Source organism: Meles meles, chromosome 1 (assembly GCF_922984935.1).
Source record: "Meles meles chromosome 1, mMelMel3.1 paternal haplotype, whole genome shotgun sequence".
NCBI classification, from domain to species: domain Eukaryota; kingdom Metazoa; phylum Chordata; class Mammalia; order Carnivora; family Mustelidae; genus Meles; species Meles meles.
The window spans coordinates 26,271,372-26,293,366 of NC_060066.1; the positions used below are offsets into that span (position 1 = coordinate 26,271,372).

Here is a 21,995-nt window from a genome sequence, read left to right on the forward strand (position 1 = left end):
TTGGTTTGATGTATTGAAAACTTTTGGAAAACGACAGTGGTAAGAATTGTACAACATTATGAGCATAATGCCACCAAGCTGTACACTTAAAGAATGGTTAAAAGCACAAATTTTCCTTTACATATATTATCATAATAAAAAAATAGCAAAAATAGAGAAAACACAGATAATATTAGAAATAGAAACAGGACAAAAGCCTAGATGTTGCATAGACTAAAAGAAAGTGAATATATGACAATGAATTTGAAAACTTTCTCAATGTTGAAATGTTTCTGAGAAAAGTGAACTTATTTAAATGACTCAAAGGAGAACAGGCAGACATGAAAGTCTGAATAATTCAAAAAGTTTAAAAAAAAAAACCAACTACTGCTCCCCAGAAAGAGGCTTAGAAATTTTTACAGCATAGTTCCTTTATTTTTTGAAAGTTTTTATGTATTTATTTGAAAGAGCATGAGCGGGGAGCAGAGGCAGAGGGAGAGAGAGAAGCACATTCCCTGGTGAGCAGGGAGCCTGGCCCCAAGATCATGACCTGAGCTGAAGGCAGGTCCTTAATTAACTGAGCCATGTAGCTGTCCCTTACAGGATAGTTCTACCCAACTGCCAAAAAAAATGAATTATTCTCAAACTTACAGAAGCTTTTCCATAATAGAAATGGAAGTATACATGTGTCAATTTATTTGATGAAAAATTTTGATACTAAATCAGCAAGGAAAACCAGAGAAGAAAACTTCCTTGTCTTCATAAAGTATAATTACCTCAATAATATTAGAATCATTCCCCTTTTTTCCCCTTTAATCTTGCATTTCCTTTATTTTTTTAATTTAATTTTATTTTTTTTTCAGTGTTCCAAAATTCATTGTTTATGCACCACACCCAGTGCTCCATGCAATATGTGCCCTCCATAATACCCACCACTAGGCTCACCAAACCCCCCACGCCCATCCCCTCCCAAACCCTCAGTTTGAGTCCACAGTCTTTCATGGTTTGGCTCTGCCTCCAATTTCCCCCATCTCACTTCTCCTCTCCATCTCCCTATGTCCTCCATGTTATTCCTTATTTTCGACAAGTAAGTGGAACCATATAATAATTGACTCTCTCTGCTTGACTTAACATAATCTCTTCCAGTCCCATCCATGTTGATACAAAAGTTGGGCATTCATCCTTTCTGATGGAGGAATAAACTCCATTGTATATATGGACCATATCTTTTTAATCCATTTGTCCTTTGAAGGGCATCTTGGTTCTTTCCACAGTTTGGTGACTGTGGCCATTGCTGCTATGAACATTGGGGTACAGATGGCCTTTCTTTTCACTACGTCAGTATCTTTGGGGTAAATACCAATTGCAGGGTCATAGGAAAACTCTATTTTTAATTTCTTAAGGAATCTCCACACTGTTTTCCAAAGTGGCTGCACCAACTTGCATTCCCACCAACAGTGTAAGAGGGTTCCCCTTTCTCCACATCCTCTCCAACATGTGTTCTTTACTGTCTTGTTAATTTTGGCCATTCTAACTGGTGTAAGATTGTATCTCAATGTGGTTTTGATTTGAATCTCCCTGATTGCTAATGATGATGAATATTTTTTCATGTGTCTGTTAGCCATTTGTATGTCTTAATTAGAGAAGTGCCTGTTCATGTCTTCTGCCCATTTTTTGATGTGATTATCTATTTTGTGTATTGAGTTTGAGGAGTTCTTTATAGATCTTGGATATCAGACCCTTGTCTGTAGTGTCATTTGAGAATATCTTCTCCCTTTCTGTGGGTTGCCTCTTTGTTTTGTTGACTGTTTCCTTTGCTGTGCAGAAGTTTTTTATCTTGATTAAGTCACAAAAGTTTATTTTCACTTTTGTTTCCATTGCATTTGGAGACATATCTTGAAAGAAGCTGATGTCGAAGAGGTTACTGCCTATGTTCTCCTCTAGGGTTCTGATGGATTCCTGTCTCACATTGAGGTCTTTTATCCATTTTGAGTTTATCTTTGTGTATGGTGCTAAGAGAATGGTCAAGTTTCATTCTTCTACATATAGCTGTCCAATTTCCCCAGCACCATTTATTGAAGAGACTGTCTTTTTTCCACTGTCTTATTTTTTTCCTGCTTTGTCAAACATTGCTTTACCATAGAGCTGAGAGGGTCCCTATCTGGGCTCTCTACTCTGTTTCACTGGTCTATGTGTCCGTTTTTGTGCCAGTACCATGCTTACTTTGTGATCACAGCTTTGTAGTAAAGCTTGCAATCAGGCGTGTGATGCCCCCAGTTTTGTTTTCCTTTTTCAACATTTCCTTAGTAATTTGGGGTCTCTTCTGGTTCCATACAAAGTTTAGGATCATTTGTTCCAGCTCTTTGAAAAATGCTGTGGAATTTTGATTGGGATGGCATTGAAAGTATAGATAAAAGCATTTCCTTTTAAGTGAGCTCAACTTAATGAGGCTAACTATAACCTATTTCATTAAACCCCAGAAATCCAGGGCAGTTCAGATTAAAGAAACTCAGTCAGAGAAGGACAATTATCATATGGTTTCACTCATACGCAGAATATAGAAAACAGTGCAGAGGATCATAGGGGAAGGGAAAGTAAATGCAATGGGAAGAAATCAGAGAGGGATTCAAACCATGAGAGACTCTTAACTATGGGAAAGAAACTGAGGGTTTCTGGAGGGGAGGCAGGTGGGGGAATGGGGTAACAGGGTGATGGGTGATGGGCATTAAGGAGGGCACATGATGTGATGAGCACTGGGTGTTATATGCAACTGATGAATTATTGAACTCTACAATTGAAACTAATGATGTTCTATATGTTGGCTAATTGAATTTAAAATTTGGGAAAAAAAAAAGATAAAAGAAAGGGAGAAACAGGAACAGTACCTGTGTGGCATAGTTGGTTAACCCACCTACTCTTGGTTTCCGTTCAGGTCCTGATTGAGTTTGGAACTCAACCCAAACACAGGTGTTGGGTTCCATAGAAGTGGGCTTAAGACTCCTTGTTCCTCTGCCCCACCCTCACCACCCCTCCCATACTCTCTGCCTCTCTCTATAATATATAAATAGGATAGATAAGAATATAAATTGTCATTTACAGAAGATATGCTTGTTATATACAAAACTAAAAATAACCTATAAATAATAGTGTAGGAAAGTTACCTAAATGTAAGCTCAATAAGCAAAAATAAATTTCCTGTCTATATACAAATAGTGAAAAGGTAAAAATATAAAGATATATACCATTTGAAATGACAAAAAAAAAAATAGGGCACAAGGGTGGCTCTGTCACTTCAGCTGCCAACTGTTCATTTCATCTCAGACCATGATCTCAGGGTGGTGAGCTCAAGACTTGCATCAGGCTCCACACTCAATGGGGAGTCTGCTTGGGATTCTCTTTCTTTGCCTCTTCCCCCACTCATGTGCTCTCTCTCTCATAACTAAATAAATCTTTCAAAAAAAATAACGAAAAATAATAAAAAGTGGTTTTCAAAATGTGTTTAGAAAAATGGAATAACTGACTCAGGATAGTCTTATTTTATAGTAATAACAAGCCAATTTCTGTTAGTTCAGGGACACACAAACTGATCAAAGAATGCAATCTATAGCTCCCAAACCAACATTCTCATATATAGACTCTTGAGATATGTCAGTCTGACATGCAATCATTGGGGAAAAGAGTCTATTTACTCAAGTAATATTGAGACAACTGCTTATTTATATTGAAGCTTTGAAAAGGGGGATCTCTGCTAGTTTACTGTTATTGTTTATGTCTCTATTTCACACACTTTATGAAAATCAGTTCCTCAAAAATAAAAATTTGAAGAAAATAGGTAATGCAGAAGTGTTACTTATAAAATATTTATTAAAAGTTCACTTCAGTAAAATTAGTAATTCCTTCTTATCAAAAGATTTTAAAAAAGAAAGCAAAAAAGCAAGCTATCAACTTGAAGAAGATACTGCAACTCACATAACATGTAATAGATTAGTATCCAGAATATATAAAGCTGACCTCGACTAGTGAGTCAGACTCAGTGGTGTATTATGAACAGTGTATTATGAATGAATTATAGTTAGAATGAAGATATTGATCTTAGCTCTCTGTGAGACAGAGTAGGGCCTGGGTAAAAAATTTTCATTGCAAGCAGCCTCATCTGTTTACCTCAATGTGTCTTAAATATTACTCTTTCCTATGTGCACTATAAAGGAAACATGTTGGGAATCACTGATAAAGAATTATGCAATCAATAACAAGCAGTCCAGGGGCGCCTGTGTGGCTCAGTTAGTTAAGAATTTAACTCATTTTTTAGGGTCAGGTCATGATCTCATTGTTGTGAGATCAGGTACTATGTCAGGCTCCACACTGGGCATGGGACTAGCTTAGTATTCTCTCTCTCCCCCTCTTTCTCTGCCCCTCCTTCCAAAAAAATTAAATAAATAAATAAACAAGCTGTCAAGTGAAAAATAGTCAAAATACAAAGTCATGTCACAGAAACGGAGACATAAATGACATACATATAAAAATATATACAGCTTAATTGTTAGGAAAATACAAAAGATCACTTTACACACTCTCTACGTTGGTAGAAATAATGAAATCTAATGTGCAGAAGTTGTAAGTATTTAAGCTAGTAAAATAATTTTGGAAAACCTTATGGCACAATATCATGAAATTAAGTTTTTGCTTGTTTTTGAGAAATTACAATTCTAAGCATATAACATAAATACATTTGAGCTAGAAACTGTTTAATAGTATTCATAACCATGTTTTTTATTAGAACAAAAAGTAAAAGCAACCTAAATCTCTAATGACAGACAATTATCAATTGAGAGTATCTGTGTGTAACTTTCTATATATAATATAAAACCATTTAAAAAACAAGAGGTGTCATAATAAAAAAAAAATGTTATAAAGCTTAAAAAAGCCAGAATATAAAATTGGTTATTTTTTTAGAATATCTCTTTATATTACCAAGGTAACAAATAGCTATGAAAATTATTAGAGAGATGCCTTTTTAATTTATTCTTTACTAAAATTGGTGACCTTGGGCATTCATTTTTTTAATCTAAAATAATGAATATTATTTTATTATTAACTATTTTTTGCTCAAGGCATGATTGCATATGACAGTATTTATGTAATTTCTTCCTGTACTGATTCTTAATTACATTATTATTTAATATCATATTAGGTTCTTAATTTAAGAATTACAATTTTATTAAATATGAATTTTTGCATAAATGTATAAACAATGTATGAATGCGTAAGTATGTGTTAGTAAGAAATAATACTAAGTTACTTATTGTGGTATAATTTGCTCCCAGTTTTGCTAGCATGTTATAATCATTTGAGGGATTCTGTTACCAAAAGATACACAAAAGTAAATCCAATACCTTTAAATCTGGTAATTCAGATTCAAATTTAGCTCTAATGTTTTTTTTTAAGCTTTACTATTTAATGGAAATAGCACACTCTGTGTTTTTCCATGTTAGTTTTATAAAAATATATGCAAATGTATGGAAAACCACTCTCCACCTACATGTACTTTTTATAAAGACTTCTCAAAGTAGATTTGCATTAATCATGCTTCAAATAAGAGTTTCCTATAAACAGAAGCCATGCCATTTCATTGAAAAATTATTATAGAAGATATATTAGAGCAAATAAAAATCATGAAAATTATAATAATTGGATTTTAGGGATAGTCTGACATGGTCTGCTCCCATGGTATCTATATGGATAAATACAATGAATCTGATATGCATTTTCAATGTTTCTTTGCCCAAATTTTTATTTTTATTACATATTGCAATATAGTTGAGATGTTTGTTTGTTTCTTGCTAGGTCATACAGATAAATTTTGAAGAATTTGATCTGGAGATTGGCTATGATACATTGACCATTGGTGATGGAGGTGAAGTTGGAGACCCCAGGACAGTACTCCAAGTGTAAGTGCTCACCATCTCATTCTTGACTTTGCCTATCAGGTCTTTATTAAATGTTACCCTTTTTTTCTTCTTTCTTTATTTCTTTTCTTTTCTTTTTTCTTTTTTGTTGGTCCCTTCCACTACTACTAACAGAAGAAGCATAGTAAATTGGTTATTACCATCAACCTACATATAGTATTTATTAGTTCTTCTTCAGTGAGGTTTAAGGTACTGGATCCAAACAGAATTTTCTAGACTCCGCTGGCAAACAGAAGCCTGTCAGAAATGGAAGCTCACAGTAAAATTGCAGAGTGGCTGATTAGGGTTTATTTTGGAAAATACCCTTGCCCTTAGAGTTTAAAAATGGAAAGAAAAACAAAAGTATAAAATGGATCCCAGGGGACTCTGATACCGGTACTGCAGACTGGTGGGTCCTGTTCACGTATTGGCTATAAAATTATACCTAGCCATTGAGATCTGAAGTTTAGATTTGAAATAGCTGAAGTAGAGCAACTGAGGGTTTTGATGTGGGCTGAAACAGTGATCATGTATCGAAAAACAGGAAATGGTAGGAATTTATCTATTCCCCAGTCCCTGGGCTATTCATCCCAATAATCTACCCCTGATAGTGGCATGGAAAATATTTTGGGGAGACTATATTGTGTTTTCTCCTTTGAACCTCAAAAACTTAGGATTCACTTTCTCTCAGAATTCCTTTCATAGCTATTGATTTTCAGTTCAGACTTCATGAACACAATGGATTTCCCTAAACCATCAAATTGAAGTTCACACTGAGTATTTCATCTCCAGTGGGAATAAAAATTAAAGCTTCATTCTGTGAGCATTACCTTTTAGACTGTTCAATCAATAGATCTAAATTGGTCCCCCTAGTGAGAATGTGGGAGGGCTAGGAAAGAGAAGAAAAAAAATAAAATACACTATGTTTAAAACACCCTAAGGCTGTGAGAGTAGCAAGTGTGCATGTGCATACACATACACACATTATTCAGATCCAGACCTTATTGTATTGATATGGATCTAATTTTTCTTTTCTTATTCTTTTAAAGATTTTATTTATTTATTTGACACAGAGAGAGAGAGATCACAAGTAGGCAGAGAGGCAGGCAGAGAGAGAGGGGGAAACAGGCTCCCTGCTGAGCAGAGAGCCCCATGCAGGCCTCGATCCCAGGACCCTGGGATCATGACCTGAGCTGAAGGCAGAGGCTTTAACCCAGTGAGCCACCCAGGTACCCGGATCTAATTTTTCTTATAAAACTCAAAATAAGAAAAAATAGGGCAATACCTTTACAACTTTTAGATACTGAGAGAAAAAAGAATTTTAAATACAGCCATACATCTAAAGAAAAATTAATTCCTCCTTAATCAAGAGACACACACTCTGTCTAAATCCAGAACACTGCTCTAGGCAGTGTGGGGGGGGGGGCGTTACGCCTTGTTTCCCACCCCACCCCCCATAATGCCCTTCCCACCTTCACACACTGCCACCACTATCTCTCACCACACTCCTCCATTTTCTGCATACCTACCGTCCCCATTTGACCTCAGTTGCAAAAAGAAAAAAAAAATTATTAGTGGTTTTGCTGCTCACTTCAAAATTTTAATTGTCAAGTGCATATGATGCCCTTATTTCATTTTATATTGGAAGACAGGGATGGGGAGATTTTTAAATTAATTTTTAAAATCCTGTATTGAATGCATGAAATCAAATAGTGGATGAGGTGAGAAGCATGGGATAATTAAGTGAAAAAAAAAAAAAAGGCTTACAGTTGATTTTTTGAAGAAGAGAATCCCCAAATTAGCTGGACAACAAAAGACCCTATAGAGAACAAATGTATGGATGGGTAGTGCCTTTATAAACCAGATAGTCAAATGGAAATAGCTGTATGTCACAGACTAACATGCGTTTCCTTCTGTTGCTGGTAGGAAAAAGAAGAAAAAGTTATATATTTTTTTCCCTCTTCTCATATTCCTCTTTTTATACTGTCCCTTTTTTGTGTAGTCATTCTACTTTGTTGTTATATTTCCCTCACTCTGAGAAGTTATATTAATTTTGAAAAGTTTATGTGGTTCCCATTTTTCATCCATATTCCTCTGTCTGTAACCAGAAAGTGTTTCTCAAACTTGCTTTCCTCCCCGAGAAACAAAATTGCACTTCTCTGAAAATATAACCCTTTTCCTGAGTAAGGATGACTGAAACAGAACTTAGGTAGCACCTACTTCTGGAGGTGTTCAAATGAAAGCCGGCTGACTCACTAACAGAGATTTTACAGTGCTAGAATTAGATCAGAAGTTCCTTTGAACTCTAAGATTCTGTAATAATAGAACTTAACTGGATTTGTATCAACCAGAGAAGCTGATCTAAATTTGAGTGAATCTGAAGCCTATTTCTCAAGGTTAACTTTCCCAACTTTAGGACCGCCCATTTGGACGTTTGCAGGGCCCAGGGTAAGAAAGCAAATAAATGCAAACTCATGTATCATATATCTAAATATTAGAAGTTATATATGAAAGCTACATGTCATTAAATATAGTATGTTCCATTCTCCTACCTTGACAAACGCACTTGTATGACTATCTGAAAAGACAAGTTTGCATTTAGAATTCTAGGAATTGTGTGGTTTCCTTACAGGGACATGAAGTCATGGGGCAAATGTATTCCTAGCCCCAGCCTACAGCTGCCACCCACTCTCACCAACCTCAGCTCCATCCTTCACCAAGCTGTGGACTTCCCAGCCTAAACATTTGAAGTCCCCATATCCCCCCCTGCAAATACTGTCCACTGCCCAAGGGTGCACATAAGGGTCCTATGTCCCTGGCCCTGGAAATATGCATGTGGAAAGGAGGTTAATGTGGGTCCAGGTAGCAGGCAAATCCATGGTACCTGGTGCTAGTGAGTTGTAGGACAACACTTCTCAAATAAACTGTAAAGTAGATTTGTTTTCATTTCCAATCCATCTTGCACTGATACTTTTGTAAAGGGAAGGGAAAATAAATTCCTAGAAAAATGAAATAAAAACATATATGAGTACAATCCCATTATTTTTAGATTATGAGATTCACCACACACACAATTGCTTTCAAATTACTCTAGAAGTTTGAAAGGCTTACTCTCAATTCCTGCACTGATGGCACTGTGGGCTGGAAAGTAGCCTAGGATCTGGAAGAAGCCGGGAGGGAGGCAGGCACCAGCAGGTGCATCAGCTCCCTGGGGAAGAGTTAAGGAAAGTTCAGAGGGAGACCCTCCATGGGGAAGAGATTAGAAAAGGGGTCCTCTTGCTCAGGTTTAAAAACAATATTATGTACGTGGCATGATAAATTGTCAAGAATTTTAAATTTTAAAACCCCAGTCGAAAAGAATTTATTTTAAATGATGCTCTTCTAACAGGTAAAACTAGTCTCCATCTGGACACCTTAGTTAGCAATGTTTATTAGTCTATGAATTCCTTTTTGATTTTTATGTTTGATTTATAGGCTAGTAAGTAACTTTTGGCACCAAAACTATTTTCATAAATAAATTCATTTTAAGAGATGTGATAGTTAAAAGTTAAAAAATGTAGTAAAAAAATAAATAAAAAGGCATGCATTTAACAGAAAACTATGTAATATCATTTTAAATTATCTTATAAGAGGATGAATTCAGCTTATATCAATTTTATAAGTTCTCAATAAACACAGAACACATCACTTTGGTAAGTACTTAGTCAGATATGAAACATACCAACCTATTTTGTTTAGGTCATAGGATTAAATTAAGCATTAGAAATATATAGTGTTTTTGTTTCTCATTTTCTTTTAATATTTAAGTTCTAAAAAGTAAAGTCAATTGTCCTATTCTATTCCATAAAAAATATATATAGTACATAAAGTCACAACATGTTCAATAGTTAAAATAATCCTCCATAAAAAGACTAATTATGAAAGGTGTTTAAAAACCATTCTTGTAATTACTTTCTCTGAAGTACAAAGCATTTAGTTTTTGCAATACAGTAACTTAAAAATAATTTAAGTATGCTACGTCTCTTTACCTTGAGACTTTGGCCCCAAAGAAATATGATGACGTTATCAGCAATGAAATTATTAAGTAATAGAGAATGCATTGTAATTGGACACCATATGTAATATGAAGTTCTCCATACAGTTTTATCAGATGAAAATTCCTGAAATACTGCAAACTTAAGTTGCAAACCTAAATTGACAATTCAGAGATGTGTTACTTCTGCTGTTTGCTGTCTTATAATCAAATTGCCCATTTATACTCTTGTGTCTGTTTTTCATTCATTTTCTCTCCATTGGAACTACTTGGAGGACATTTTTTTTCTTTTGTGAAATAGTATTTTTTATTCCTGACAACTGCATGGAATTATAGTGACAAGTGTCAAAGATCTGAGAGTTTGAACTTAGCCAACTGATAAAAATTCAGGTAATTGATTTAAACAATCATGCTATTCTCTTTTAAAGGCTGTTCAAGTAACATTAAGTTTCTCCAGATTGTTTTCCATGTGCTTTTTCACACTTATGTGTAAATTCACCTGATACTGAAAATGGATGTAATAAATTTGAGAGAGCTAAGAGTGATGATAATGCAGTTACTGGCATTGAATTCACCTCCAACCCTCATTTCATCTGCATAAAAAAGGAGAGGATGTTGATTATTTGTCCAACCTTCTTGTAGCATCAAAGGAAGATGGTTAGGCATTTGATCAAGCATGTGATTCTCTTTGTTTTCTTGCCTTTTCTCTCACATGCTTTGCTGTTTCCTTATTGAATTTGTGGTGACACTGTTAAGATTAATTAGGTGAAAACTTGCAAAATAAAAGACGAGGTGAAAAAAAAAAAGTCTTCTACTCCTAAGATACCTCTGGAAATTTTATGAATATGCACTGATATTGATTGGATGACATTGTATTTGAACTAGTATCTTAAGGGGAGAAATGTTGTTTTGGGTATCTAAACATAGCTAATTCTCTTACTTTGAAATTCTAATTTCTCCTATAAAATCAATGTACAGTATAAAATTTCCTTCTCAGTTATAAGTTGATAATGACTAGCAATACCCTCCCTGGGAACTCTCTCTCTCTCTCTTTTCTTTTTTTTTTTTTTTAAATTTTAAATACACCCACACATACACCCACACTTCTGTTAATATAGTTTTTAAATAGATATTATAGTTATTTTAATATTTTAATAAATATATTAGCTTTTTTAGATAAGATAGCTTTGTTATACTTATAGATTATTGTTATTTTTCTCAGCTCATTAGTCTTTATGTTTTGACAAGCTACTTTGTCCAAGGGTTTGTTTTTTTTGTTTTGTTTTGTTTTTTAAAACTACTCAGCGATTCACTCTGTAAAAATCTAGGCTCCACTCTTCTTGGTATCAGATCACTATACATGATATTTGCCTTGAGCAAACTCTTCTACATCCAGGGAATTGTACCTTCCCAAATTTGCTTTTGTATTTCCCTCTCCTAATAATGAAAAAACCTAAATACCAAAAACACCACGGGCTAATGAAAGAAGGGAATATACTAAATACAGCAACGAGATAATATTTTTTTAAGAGAATGCTGACCACGGTATAAATAAAAAGTGCTTAGAAAATTGAGCAGTGAGCAAAATTCTGCATCCCTTATCTTAGAGTTATTAAAAACAAGGAATAAAAAAACCCTTTTCTTCTCGCTATTTACTCTGCTTCTTACTCCACTCGCCTTCTTCCACCACGCGCACATACTCGCTCACTCACTCACACATGCTCACCATCATTTTAAGTTCCTTGAGAACAGTAACTATCTTTTACTCATCTCGGGTTTCCCAAAATACCTAACACAGAGCCTGTGTTAACACTGCTAGGTATTGCATGAATTATAGTGGGAGAGGCAAAGTTACTCTGCATCAAGGCACTTACTGAGACATGTGAACAGAGAAGGTATCTTTGCAGACATTGGCAAGGACATACTGTGCAGACATGCCTTAGTTCACTTGGGCTGCTGTCACAAAAATACCATAGCTTGGTGGTTTATCAGCAACAGAAATTTATTTCTCACAGTTCTGAAAGTTGGAAGTCCAAGATCACAGTGTCAGACACACATTATTTAGTCCTGTGGAGAAGATTTAATGCATACTCATGAAAATGACTTGCTGTTGGGCAATAGTAAATATATGCCAATAGTAAATATAAAACCCTAAGAATTATTTAGGCCACAATATGAAAATAGTCTCTTGACATGTTGATTTCTAGAAGCAAATTATTAAATATAGAGATAGCTTACTTTTATGGTTCTTCATCCTTTCTTCATTGTGGTTGTAGCTACATCTTTCTATTATGAAAACACTGACAATTTTACTGAAGAAAAAGTCAGTTTGCTATTGTTTGCTTTGGTTTGTGTATTTATTTTTGCATGGATTGAATTGTCTAAAATAAAGTCTTCTAGTTAATGTTCCTATCCTTTTAATCAGAAATATTTGTACTATGGTAGGCATTTCAAAAGTGGTTGTAAAAAAAATGAAATAAAATATAAAAAGGGTATCTAAATCAACTGGATTTCCTCCCACTAATAGCAAATATTAAAGACTGCCCCTTGTTAGAGTGCTAAAAGTATAAATGAAGGATGGCGCACACAGCTGAACACAAAGATATAAGTGCTGAGGTCTTCATCTTCACATTCTCTTTCCTAAAAACAAATATTGCTACAGAAATATTGTGTATGAAGTGAGAACTGTGACAGATACCCTCATACACCTCATACATTTGAATTAGCCAATAAGAACTTCTGAAACTTAAATCCACGAATGAAATAAATGTCACAATTATGGATTACTCAGTTACCTACATGAGCTAACATTTAGAAGTTCTGTTATTCCTAGTACTCCATGTATTATTATTTTTAAAGAAATATTATTATTCCAATATGTTGATCCACTTTTCTTCCTTTTTATTTTTCTCAGGTTTATTGAGATATAACTGACAAATAAAAGTGTTAAATATTAAAGGCATATACTTGATGATTTGATATATTTTATATCATATATATATACACATATATGTCATATATATCATATATATTATATATATATATATATATTAAAAATGGGGTTATTCAGCCTATTAACAAACATGTGAACATATATATATATAGTGAAAGGATTTTCCTCATTGAGTTAGTTCATCCTTCCATCACTTCACACATTTTTCTTTTATGAGAACATTTAAGTTCTATTCTTAGCAAATTTCAATTATACAAGACAAAAATAGAGCATTATCAACCATAGTAACCATGTTGCACATTAGATCTCAGAACTTATTTTGTAACTGAAAATCATACCCTTTCACCAACCTCTATTTCCCCTGCTTCCCAACACCTGGCAGACATTTTTCTACTCTCTGTTTTTATCAGTTTGACTTTTTTGAAAAAAGATTTCACATGTAAGTGATACCTTGTGTATCACATGTAAGTGATACATATACATGTAAGATATAGTATTTGTCTTTTTCTGTCTGGTTTTCTTTTTCACTTAGCCTAAGGTCCTCCAGTTTCATTCTTCTTGTTGCAAATGACAGGATTTCCTTCTTTTTAAAGGCTGAATAATATTCCACTGTAGAATATGCCACATTTTCTTGATTCATTCATTGGCTAATAGACACTTAGGTTGTTTCTACATCTTGGCTGTTGTGGATAATGCTGCAGTGAACATGGCAGTATAGATTCTCTTGGAGATAGTGATTTCATTTCCTTTGAATATGTACCTGAAAGTGGGATTGTTGGTACTTGGTAGTTCTATTTTAATTTCTTGAAAAGCCTTCATACTGTTTTGTAGTGACTGTACCAGTTTACCTTTCTACCAGTGGTATACAAGAGTTTCTTTTTCTCCACAAAGAGAACAAGATGTAACACAAGATGTGTTACTTTTTTGTCTTTTTGATAATAACCATGCTAATGGATGTGAGGCAACACTGCTTTCTGATGTCACTCAGCTGGTGGTATTTCAAGGTTACATTTAAAAAAAAATTTTTTTTTAAATCTAATGTTTTGCAGCCATGATCATATTTAGTGAATTTCACGTATCCAAAATGAACATATAAACCATCCTTGATAATACTACACTAGAAGAATAAATATTAAATATATTTCCATAAAAAACAAATGTTACATATGTCTATGCTGCAAAAAATATTTTGGAATGTAGGAAAATAGCTATTATCTGTAATGGATACACCCGTATGTCTAGAGTGATTATAAAAAAAAACCAAACATTGATCCTAATAGAAATTTTATAGTTTCCATCCTTTATTTCATATTGTATTTGAGTGCTTCAGAAATATTTCTGAGTGTACTTATTTAGGGCTTTTACACTTTTATTCTAGCATGAAGGGGCAAACTAGGAAAATTAGAATGTGTACTGAACTCTGGGGTTATTCAGGCTATTAACAAACATGTATTGAAGAAGTTTCTCTTTTTAAGTTTATAGCTAACAGGTTCAAAAATACATTTTAAAAGCACACTAAAACTGGAGCACCTGGATGGCTCAGTCAGTTAGCATCCAAATCTTGATTTCACCTCAGGTCATGATCTTAGGGTTGTGAGATCAAGCCCTGCACTGGGCTCGGTGCTGGACATGGATCCTGCTTAAGATTCTCTCTGTTTCCCTCTGCCCCCTTCTCCCACATGCTCTCTCTCCCTAAAAATAAACAAACAAACAAGCAAACAAAACCATACTAAAGTCATTTGAATACTCATTTGAAATAATGTGGGACTCCCTCCTCCATGATTAGAAAACACCCTTTACTGTCAGGGATGGGAATTGAATAGAAAGTTGTCCAAAGTAGGTGAAATTTCAATTTGAGTCTAAACTAAAGTGCATGAGAGGCTGTTGGAAGGACATTAGCCACTGAGCCTGCATCCAAAGAGCATGGTTTCAAGTGAGGTACTAATGTTAATAAAATATAATTAAAAATGAAATCACCATCAACAAAGTGAATCCTCGTCACTACAAGAAGAAAAGAATGAATCAGTTTTACTCCTAAGTAGGCATTAAATTAGAATATAACATACATTATATGCAGTCTGCTAAAGAGATTGCAAAAAAAAGAAAAATAATCTCACCTATTTATATAAGCAGATACAATCTATTACATACATGTTGATTATCCTTATCAAAAGTAAAACAAAATTAACTCTTATTCATATGATAAGCTGGAAGTTACACCCTAGAGCAAGGCACCTAGGCTTTAACTCTCAGGCACAGAAGCAGGATGGAGATGGCTCCAAGGCCTTCATGAAAGACATTCTTGGTGTGTAAAACTGGAAGAGTTTTTTTTTTAGCTTCTACACCATTTAAATAGGCCTGAAAAACACCGAGAAAGCAACCATTTATAATTTTAAGTTTTCTAAAGGAAATGATAAAAAGAAATGGAAAAGCAGGAAAGTTTTCTTTCCCTTTTGGAACCAAGGACAATTTGAAACTTTTTTTTTTTAATTTGTATTTGCACTTACAATTTTTCTTTTTGTGACTACTTTATAATAAAACTACAATGTTATAATGATCTCAATTGCTGTTTCTACTTTCCTCTGGGCAGTTTGCAGTCATCTAAATATACAGCAAATTCATGGTAAAATACAAAGCAAAGCAATTATCAGGAATACAATAGGATGAATTTAAAATTTCAGTACAATATTAGCTGTGGAGGAATAACCTTTAAATATGTTGTACCAATGGTGAATGGGTAAAGAAAATTCTTGATAGCAAAGGTCAAATATTTTCTTTCATCATACATTAGTTTTACAAATTGCTGTGTTGCCTATATTGCTTACACTTTTAAATGATTCAGTGTTTATTGTATTATTTTATAGCTCCTTATGAAATCTTACTAATTCAAGCCTAAGGAGTAGCTTCACCCTGGAGCCTGAATCTAATTTTTTCAGTAAGAGTTTATTTCTTTAGAGTTCCAGTAAACTTCTCCTAAGTTCTCACCAATTACATAAGTGACACTATATTTACAAAATAATCTAGGATCTTCAGTAATTATTCCATCTTTCCAAATAATTTTTCCCAGCTGGAAACACAAAGATACCCAGAATCATTATCTAGTATTATTGTGAGGCACCTGTTGAAGGGTACATATTGAACTTCCAGTGTTCAGTAATACATGATTCTATTTAAATCTTGGGGACAAACCCAGCCTACAGGCCATGTATTGCATGGTCAAAATCAATAGTTATATTATTATAACAGTCAATTAAATCTCCATGGGTAATAGAAATTCACTTTTGTTTATCTACACTTGGACTGAAGAGAACTTGTTATTTCAAAGTTAATCAAGTGGCATTAAACCTGTCTTCTATAGCTTAATTTGTAAACACTGGATTTCCGTTTGCCTTCTAATTAAATACATTTCATTCTGCAGCATCCTACTAGTCAAACAAGTTAACAAAACTGTTTTTTTTTTAATGTCAAAATTATAAAGTGAGTATCTGGATTGGCATTAGTTATTTTACTCTGGTATTATTAAAATTTACTAAGAAGATAATCTCACTTTTTGCTCTGTCAATAATTAGATTGCTGGACTGAGAAGTCTGGATCATGTGTTGACTGGTATAACAGAAAAATTATGCCAGACCAGTTAAACAGTTAGGGAAGACTTTATTCAAGACTATGGACTCCTACTGCACTAGGGACCAAGACTATTGAAATAGGAGTCAGTACCATTACAGAAGGGAAGAGGAATTAAACTCAACTCTACTGAAATAAAAGGCGGGGTGGATTTTACACGCTGGGTTAGACTTTAGGGAAAGTGTTGGAGAAGGGTAGGTGGGAGATTGGTTGATGTGAATAGGTCATCTGCGTTTGATAATAGATGCTATCAGAACTGAGCTCCTGCGTGTCCACAGACAGAGAGTTTGGAGTGCTAACTCTTTTCATGATTATATTTCAGAGGGATGGCTCCCAGCTCCTTGAGAAACACATTCTTGGGTTATAGAAAATTTGCTTCTTGAAGTGCAGAGAAAAGATGTAGAGTTCTAAGTTTTCTAAAGTAAAGGCTCTTCAGAAAGGTAGAATAAGAACCTGTAATCACGAAGGAGACTCTCAAAGTTTAGTTAAGCTCAGGGGAACATTAAGGCTGTCTTGGTCCCTGGGAATATAATTTTGAGATGTCTGGGTATAGTGATTGTGGAACATATTACTGGGAGTACAGAAAGAAAAATATAGTTTAACAAATAACCTGGGTTTTTTTTTTTTTCCATGATGTGATTTTTTTAAAAGAAATTGAAAAAACACTGCTGTGAATAAGATAGTAAGGCAGTCCATGAAAATCATGTGTTTGCTAGAATACCTTTTTTAAGCTGAGTTCAGTGTCATCCTTGGTTGCTCTAGAAAATTTGATTTTCAACTCCTTTGTAAGACCCACTGCCTAGCCCTTTATGGCTGCTGGCTTCACTTGGCAAGTGTGGGTCTCCCTGGGTTTTCCTTTCACTTTGATGGTTGTATAGGTGATCAGCAGCACTTGAAAGAGTCCCTCCAGCATAGGATCAGACTCTCTTTCCTCTACAACAACTTTAAGTAGACAGAATCTCCTGGTTAATAGAGGTGGCTGACTTCTGGTGGGTCCTTCAAGGTCCTTTACCTTATGACTTTATGTCTCAGGACTTCTGGGGAAGAAAGAAGCTCTTTGAAGTATTGGACATGTTTATGAGAGGATTCAGTTAAATTGGGTACAGGACATGATCTCTGACCCAGATTCATAAGCCTGCCAAATATAAGTTCAAAGGGAAAATATTATGCTTGCTTGCAGAGGTTGCTCTAATTTTCCACAAGTCTAGCAGTAAAGGTCTAGACTGTTTCACCTAATATATTGCTGAATTTCAGCAAATGAGTTTGATTGTTCTTACTGGAATCTGTAAATAGTTGCATTATTACTAGATGGCAGTGGAAATCAGACAACTTCCTCTCTCTGATTCATTATGCTCTAGTATTCCCTAAGTGGAAAATGTTTGAAGAAAGACTTGACCACGCTTGAGAATTGGCATCTGAAGAGGGAAACAACAACAACAACAACAACAACAACAACAACAAAAAAGAAAGTATGCTGCATTTAAAAAAAAAAAAAAACTAAAAAGGGGCGCCTGGGTGGCTCAGTGGGTTAAAGCCTCTGCCTTCGGCTCAGGTCATGATCCCAGGGTTCTGGGATCGAACCCCAGATCGGGCTCTCTGCTCAGCAGCGAGCCTGCTTCCCTTCCTCTCTCTGCCTGCCTCTCTGCCTACCTGTGATCTCTGTCTGTCAAATAAATAAATAAAATCTTAAAAAAAAAAAAAAAGAAAGTATGCTGAATTTTGAAGAGGGAAACAACTTCTTCAGACCATACGGATATCATAATCCCATAACTAGACAAAACCTCTTACATTCCTCAGAAATTAATCCTGTGAAATCCAAATGCCACCAAAATTCTAGAGAAGCTGGTTGGGGAAAACTGCCGACACAGACCTTAGGAGAACCTGTGAAGAGTTCTACTGGCAAATTTTTCATCTCTTCAGTATGTTTTGGAGAACTTCAACTTTTTAGGTATATGTAGTAAGAGTCTAGTGCCTTTAAAAATCCTTTTTTACTTTGGTGTTTTTGTTGATGATGCAACATTGCTAACCAAGAAATAAGGACTGTGGCATGTGTTTTTGTTAGCTAATTCCCATAGTTCTGTCAAATTTCTCTTAGCTCCTCTTCTAATCCATTTGTACAGTTTTTTGTGTGGGGGGTGTGGGAAGCATATTTTTGGAAATTAACAAAACTTGCTTGTTGTATTGAATATGAGGCTTCTAAGTTTGAAGTCTGCCGCATTTAACAGTGGCTTTTGAAGCTCAGTCAGCAAAATCATTGCCTTCAGAAGTTTTCATTCTGCCTGCGTGAGCCCTGCAAGAGATTACTGATCTGAGCAGCCTTGAACAAGTCAGCTATCAATTTTCCATGAGATACTTTTCTTTCCCCTCAAACTAGGAACCTTTTTTTTTTCTAAATTTGTTCTGTTGCATGACAGACAAAAACACATACTATATGGGGGTGCAATTACCGTGACTGCTATTGATGAGGCTGTTTGTGCCAACTTAGTTTGAGGCAAAATAGAAGCTTCCAGAATTTTATAAAGAGTTGGTATACCATACAAAGCCTTATGCTGGCCACTTTTATCCTGAGAAGATGACCCATCCACAAACATTATGAAATTGTCATTATGAACAAGAATATCAGACAAATCAAGTCAAAGCCTCGTGTCTTCTTCTATTACCATTGAACAGTTGTGACCAACAATATCATTAGGATCTGATAAAATCAACCACAACAACAACAAAAAAAACAGGATCTAAGAGATTGTATTTCCTAATAGTATTTTTGTTGTTGTTGTTTAACAACCATTTCTACCTAGTCTGATGGCATACCCACAAATTTGTAACCTTACTTATAAGATAGCTCTCACAACACATAGGACAGGAAAACAAGTCAAGTGACTCGAGGGAAGAACTTGATCCTTTTTAAAAGTGTGTCTATTACTGTTACAGCGTCCGAGTAGCCACAGTGCCCTGATCCAGAAGAACTGAGAAATACATTATCAATGTGGTCTAACTAATCCTTGCTTTTGAGTTAACACTCCAAACATGGCACCCTTATTTTCATGACAACACAACTAGAAAGGCTTTCCCAAATTCAGAATTCCCAGTGTTGGTATGACACTGAGCAGTCATCACACAATTGTTCTATCAGAGGTTTTGCTCTCTCTGTAAAAGTTTGAATTCATTGTCTATGGTAGCCTGTTAGTCCCCAAAACTGGGGACTTTATTTAACAAGGTATTTCATTTGCAAAATGGGCTGTATTGTATCCTTTTGGGGCCTTCAGCATCAACAGATACTCTGAATATTTTACCTCCGTTTGGCAGCAATACAGCTTATCTCGTGAGGCCTTGTGCCCTTGTGAACGGAGGGAATTGTAACAAAGCCAAAGCATCAGTTCTGCTTGGCTTTTTAGTTTCTGATTCTACCAGCAAACCATCCATATATTGAATACCTATGGATCCTTCTGGCGGGAGAGCTGTTTCTAAGTTTTCCCATAAATGACAAGAGGAATAGTAGGAGAGTACGGAAATCCTTGATTTTTTTTTTTTTTTTTTTTTTTTTTTGCCATAAATACTGGACTCCTTCATAAGTAAAAGTGAACATGATTTAGACTTGTCCATGAGAGGAACTAGAAGAAAACGAAAACAAAACAGAAATAAATAGACTGGAGAAAAACCTCTCAGAAAATGGTATCAAAGTTATTCAAAGTTCTGGTTTAGGAACTATATGCATTAATGGAACGATTTTATTTATTTCCTCAAGATCTTATACAAAAGTCAACCATTACTTAACTTCTTTACTGGCAATTTGGCAGTATTAATATTATAGCATGAGTGCCCTTTTATAATTATCCTTTGCTTTTTCTAATTTTTTTTTTCAACTGGTTTTCCCTTCTAATTGAGCCCTCAACAAAGGGTATTGTTCGACATAAGACTAATGCTTCTGATAAGGGATTTCTGTGGGGTATACATCTTAGATTAAACTAGTGTTGTTATTCCTTGTGCCCAAAGTAATACATTGATTTGTTTCTGCTCAGGGTACTTCTCCAGGGTGGTACAGGCCTGCTATTTCCTACTATACCTCTTTTCTTTCAGTAACCAAACCAGATGCTTTTTCTGAGGGTAATTCACAGACATTCCAGGTGGAATACACAATATGGTAGTCTTAATTTGCACAAGAGATCTCTCCCCAATAGGTTTATAGGCCAATCAGGAGAAAGGAAGAAAATGTGTTCCTCAGCCATAGTAGGATCTATTCAGGTTGGAACCACAAAGAAAAGAAGGGAGCATAAAGCTGATTCAAATGACCTGTATTGATCTATCACCAGATGGAAAATGAAGGCTTTCCAGGGAAATTTCAGAATAAGTAACAGTACAATCTACCAGAAAAAGCAATGATACATCAGCCCGAGGGAAAGTTATTGAAGCATACATTTCACCAGTTCCGATTGCTGAGATGTCCACAGTTTGTCTATTTTAAACCATTTTCCCAGTAATTCCTTAGCCTTCTGGGCATTACTGATTCCTATTTCTGCAATTTATATAACCCTGGAGTCTTCTTTTCTCCAATCCCTCTTCTAGTGTTGCAGCCTCTTATAATAGTAACATTCTGTTTTCTCTTCAGTTCCCTTCACAGATTGGCCACTACTGTAGAGTTAATTTCCTTTAGTAGTTAGTCTTTTTTTTTTTTTTAATTTTAATTTTATTTTTTTGACAGATAGAGATCACAAGTAGGGAGAGAGGTAGGCAGAGAGAGAGAGAGGAGGAAGCAGGCTCCCCGCCAAGCAGAGAGCCCGATGCGGGGCTCGATCCCAGGACCCTGGGATCATGACCTGAGCGAAAGGCAGAGGCTTTAACCCACTGAGCCACCCAGGCGCCCCCCTTTAGTAGTTAGTCTTAACCAAACAGTTAACCTGCCGTTTTTAACTTCTTATTTTCTTCTTCATATTTGTTCAGATTGGCCCCAAACTGAGTAGCTACTGCTAAGATTTGAGCAGTAGTTGTCCTTGCCATTTGACCCCACTTTCTTTAATCTGAGCTTGGATAGTCAACAAGAGAGCCCAGATAAAAATGGATAGAACCAGAGGATGATTTTAACCTGTTCCAGGATCCATGCTAGTAAACTCTGAAAAAGTATCAATAAATTTTCGATGGAAAATAAAAGAGGATTCACCTGCCTTCTGTTTATAGCACTGTGGTTTTCCCCAGCTCACCTTTAGAGGAAAGGCTGTGAGCAGCCTCTTTCAGTAGGTCTTTCAAACACTTAGTTTTTCCACAGTTGTGGAGGATGGTGGATATGTGGCTACTCTTTGGCGTGCTGGGTTATCTTCTTGTCCCCACCATGCTTGCTCCATCAAATGAGCAAAGTCTACTGGCTTCAGAATTCCAGTAGCTAGTACACATCCCCAAGTGTGGCGGTGTAAATTTAAAGAATAATGAGACAGGGAAGACAGAAGGAGCAGAGACAGCAAGAGAAAGA

At 35.3% G+C, this 21,995-nt stretch overlaps 1 protein-coding gene across 2 annotated transcripts in view; it reads left to right on the forward strand.

The window, feature by feature from the left end:
• CSMD3 (CUB and Sushi multiple domains 3) overlaps positions 1 to 21,995 on the forward strand; it is a 1,273,428-nt gene that overhangs the window by 670,258 nt on the left and 581,175 nt on the right. For both annotated transcript variants that reach the window (XM_046025880.1, XM_046025873.1), the window contains one exon: positions 5,824 to 5,927. In XM_046025880.1, coding sequence (XP_045881836.1) covers positions 5,824 to 5,927 — 104 coding nt within the window. The remainder of the gene's footprint in view (positions 1 to 5,823; positions 5,928 to 21,995) is intronic.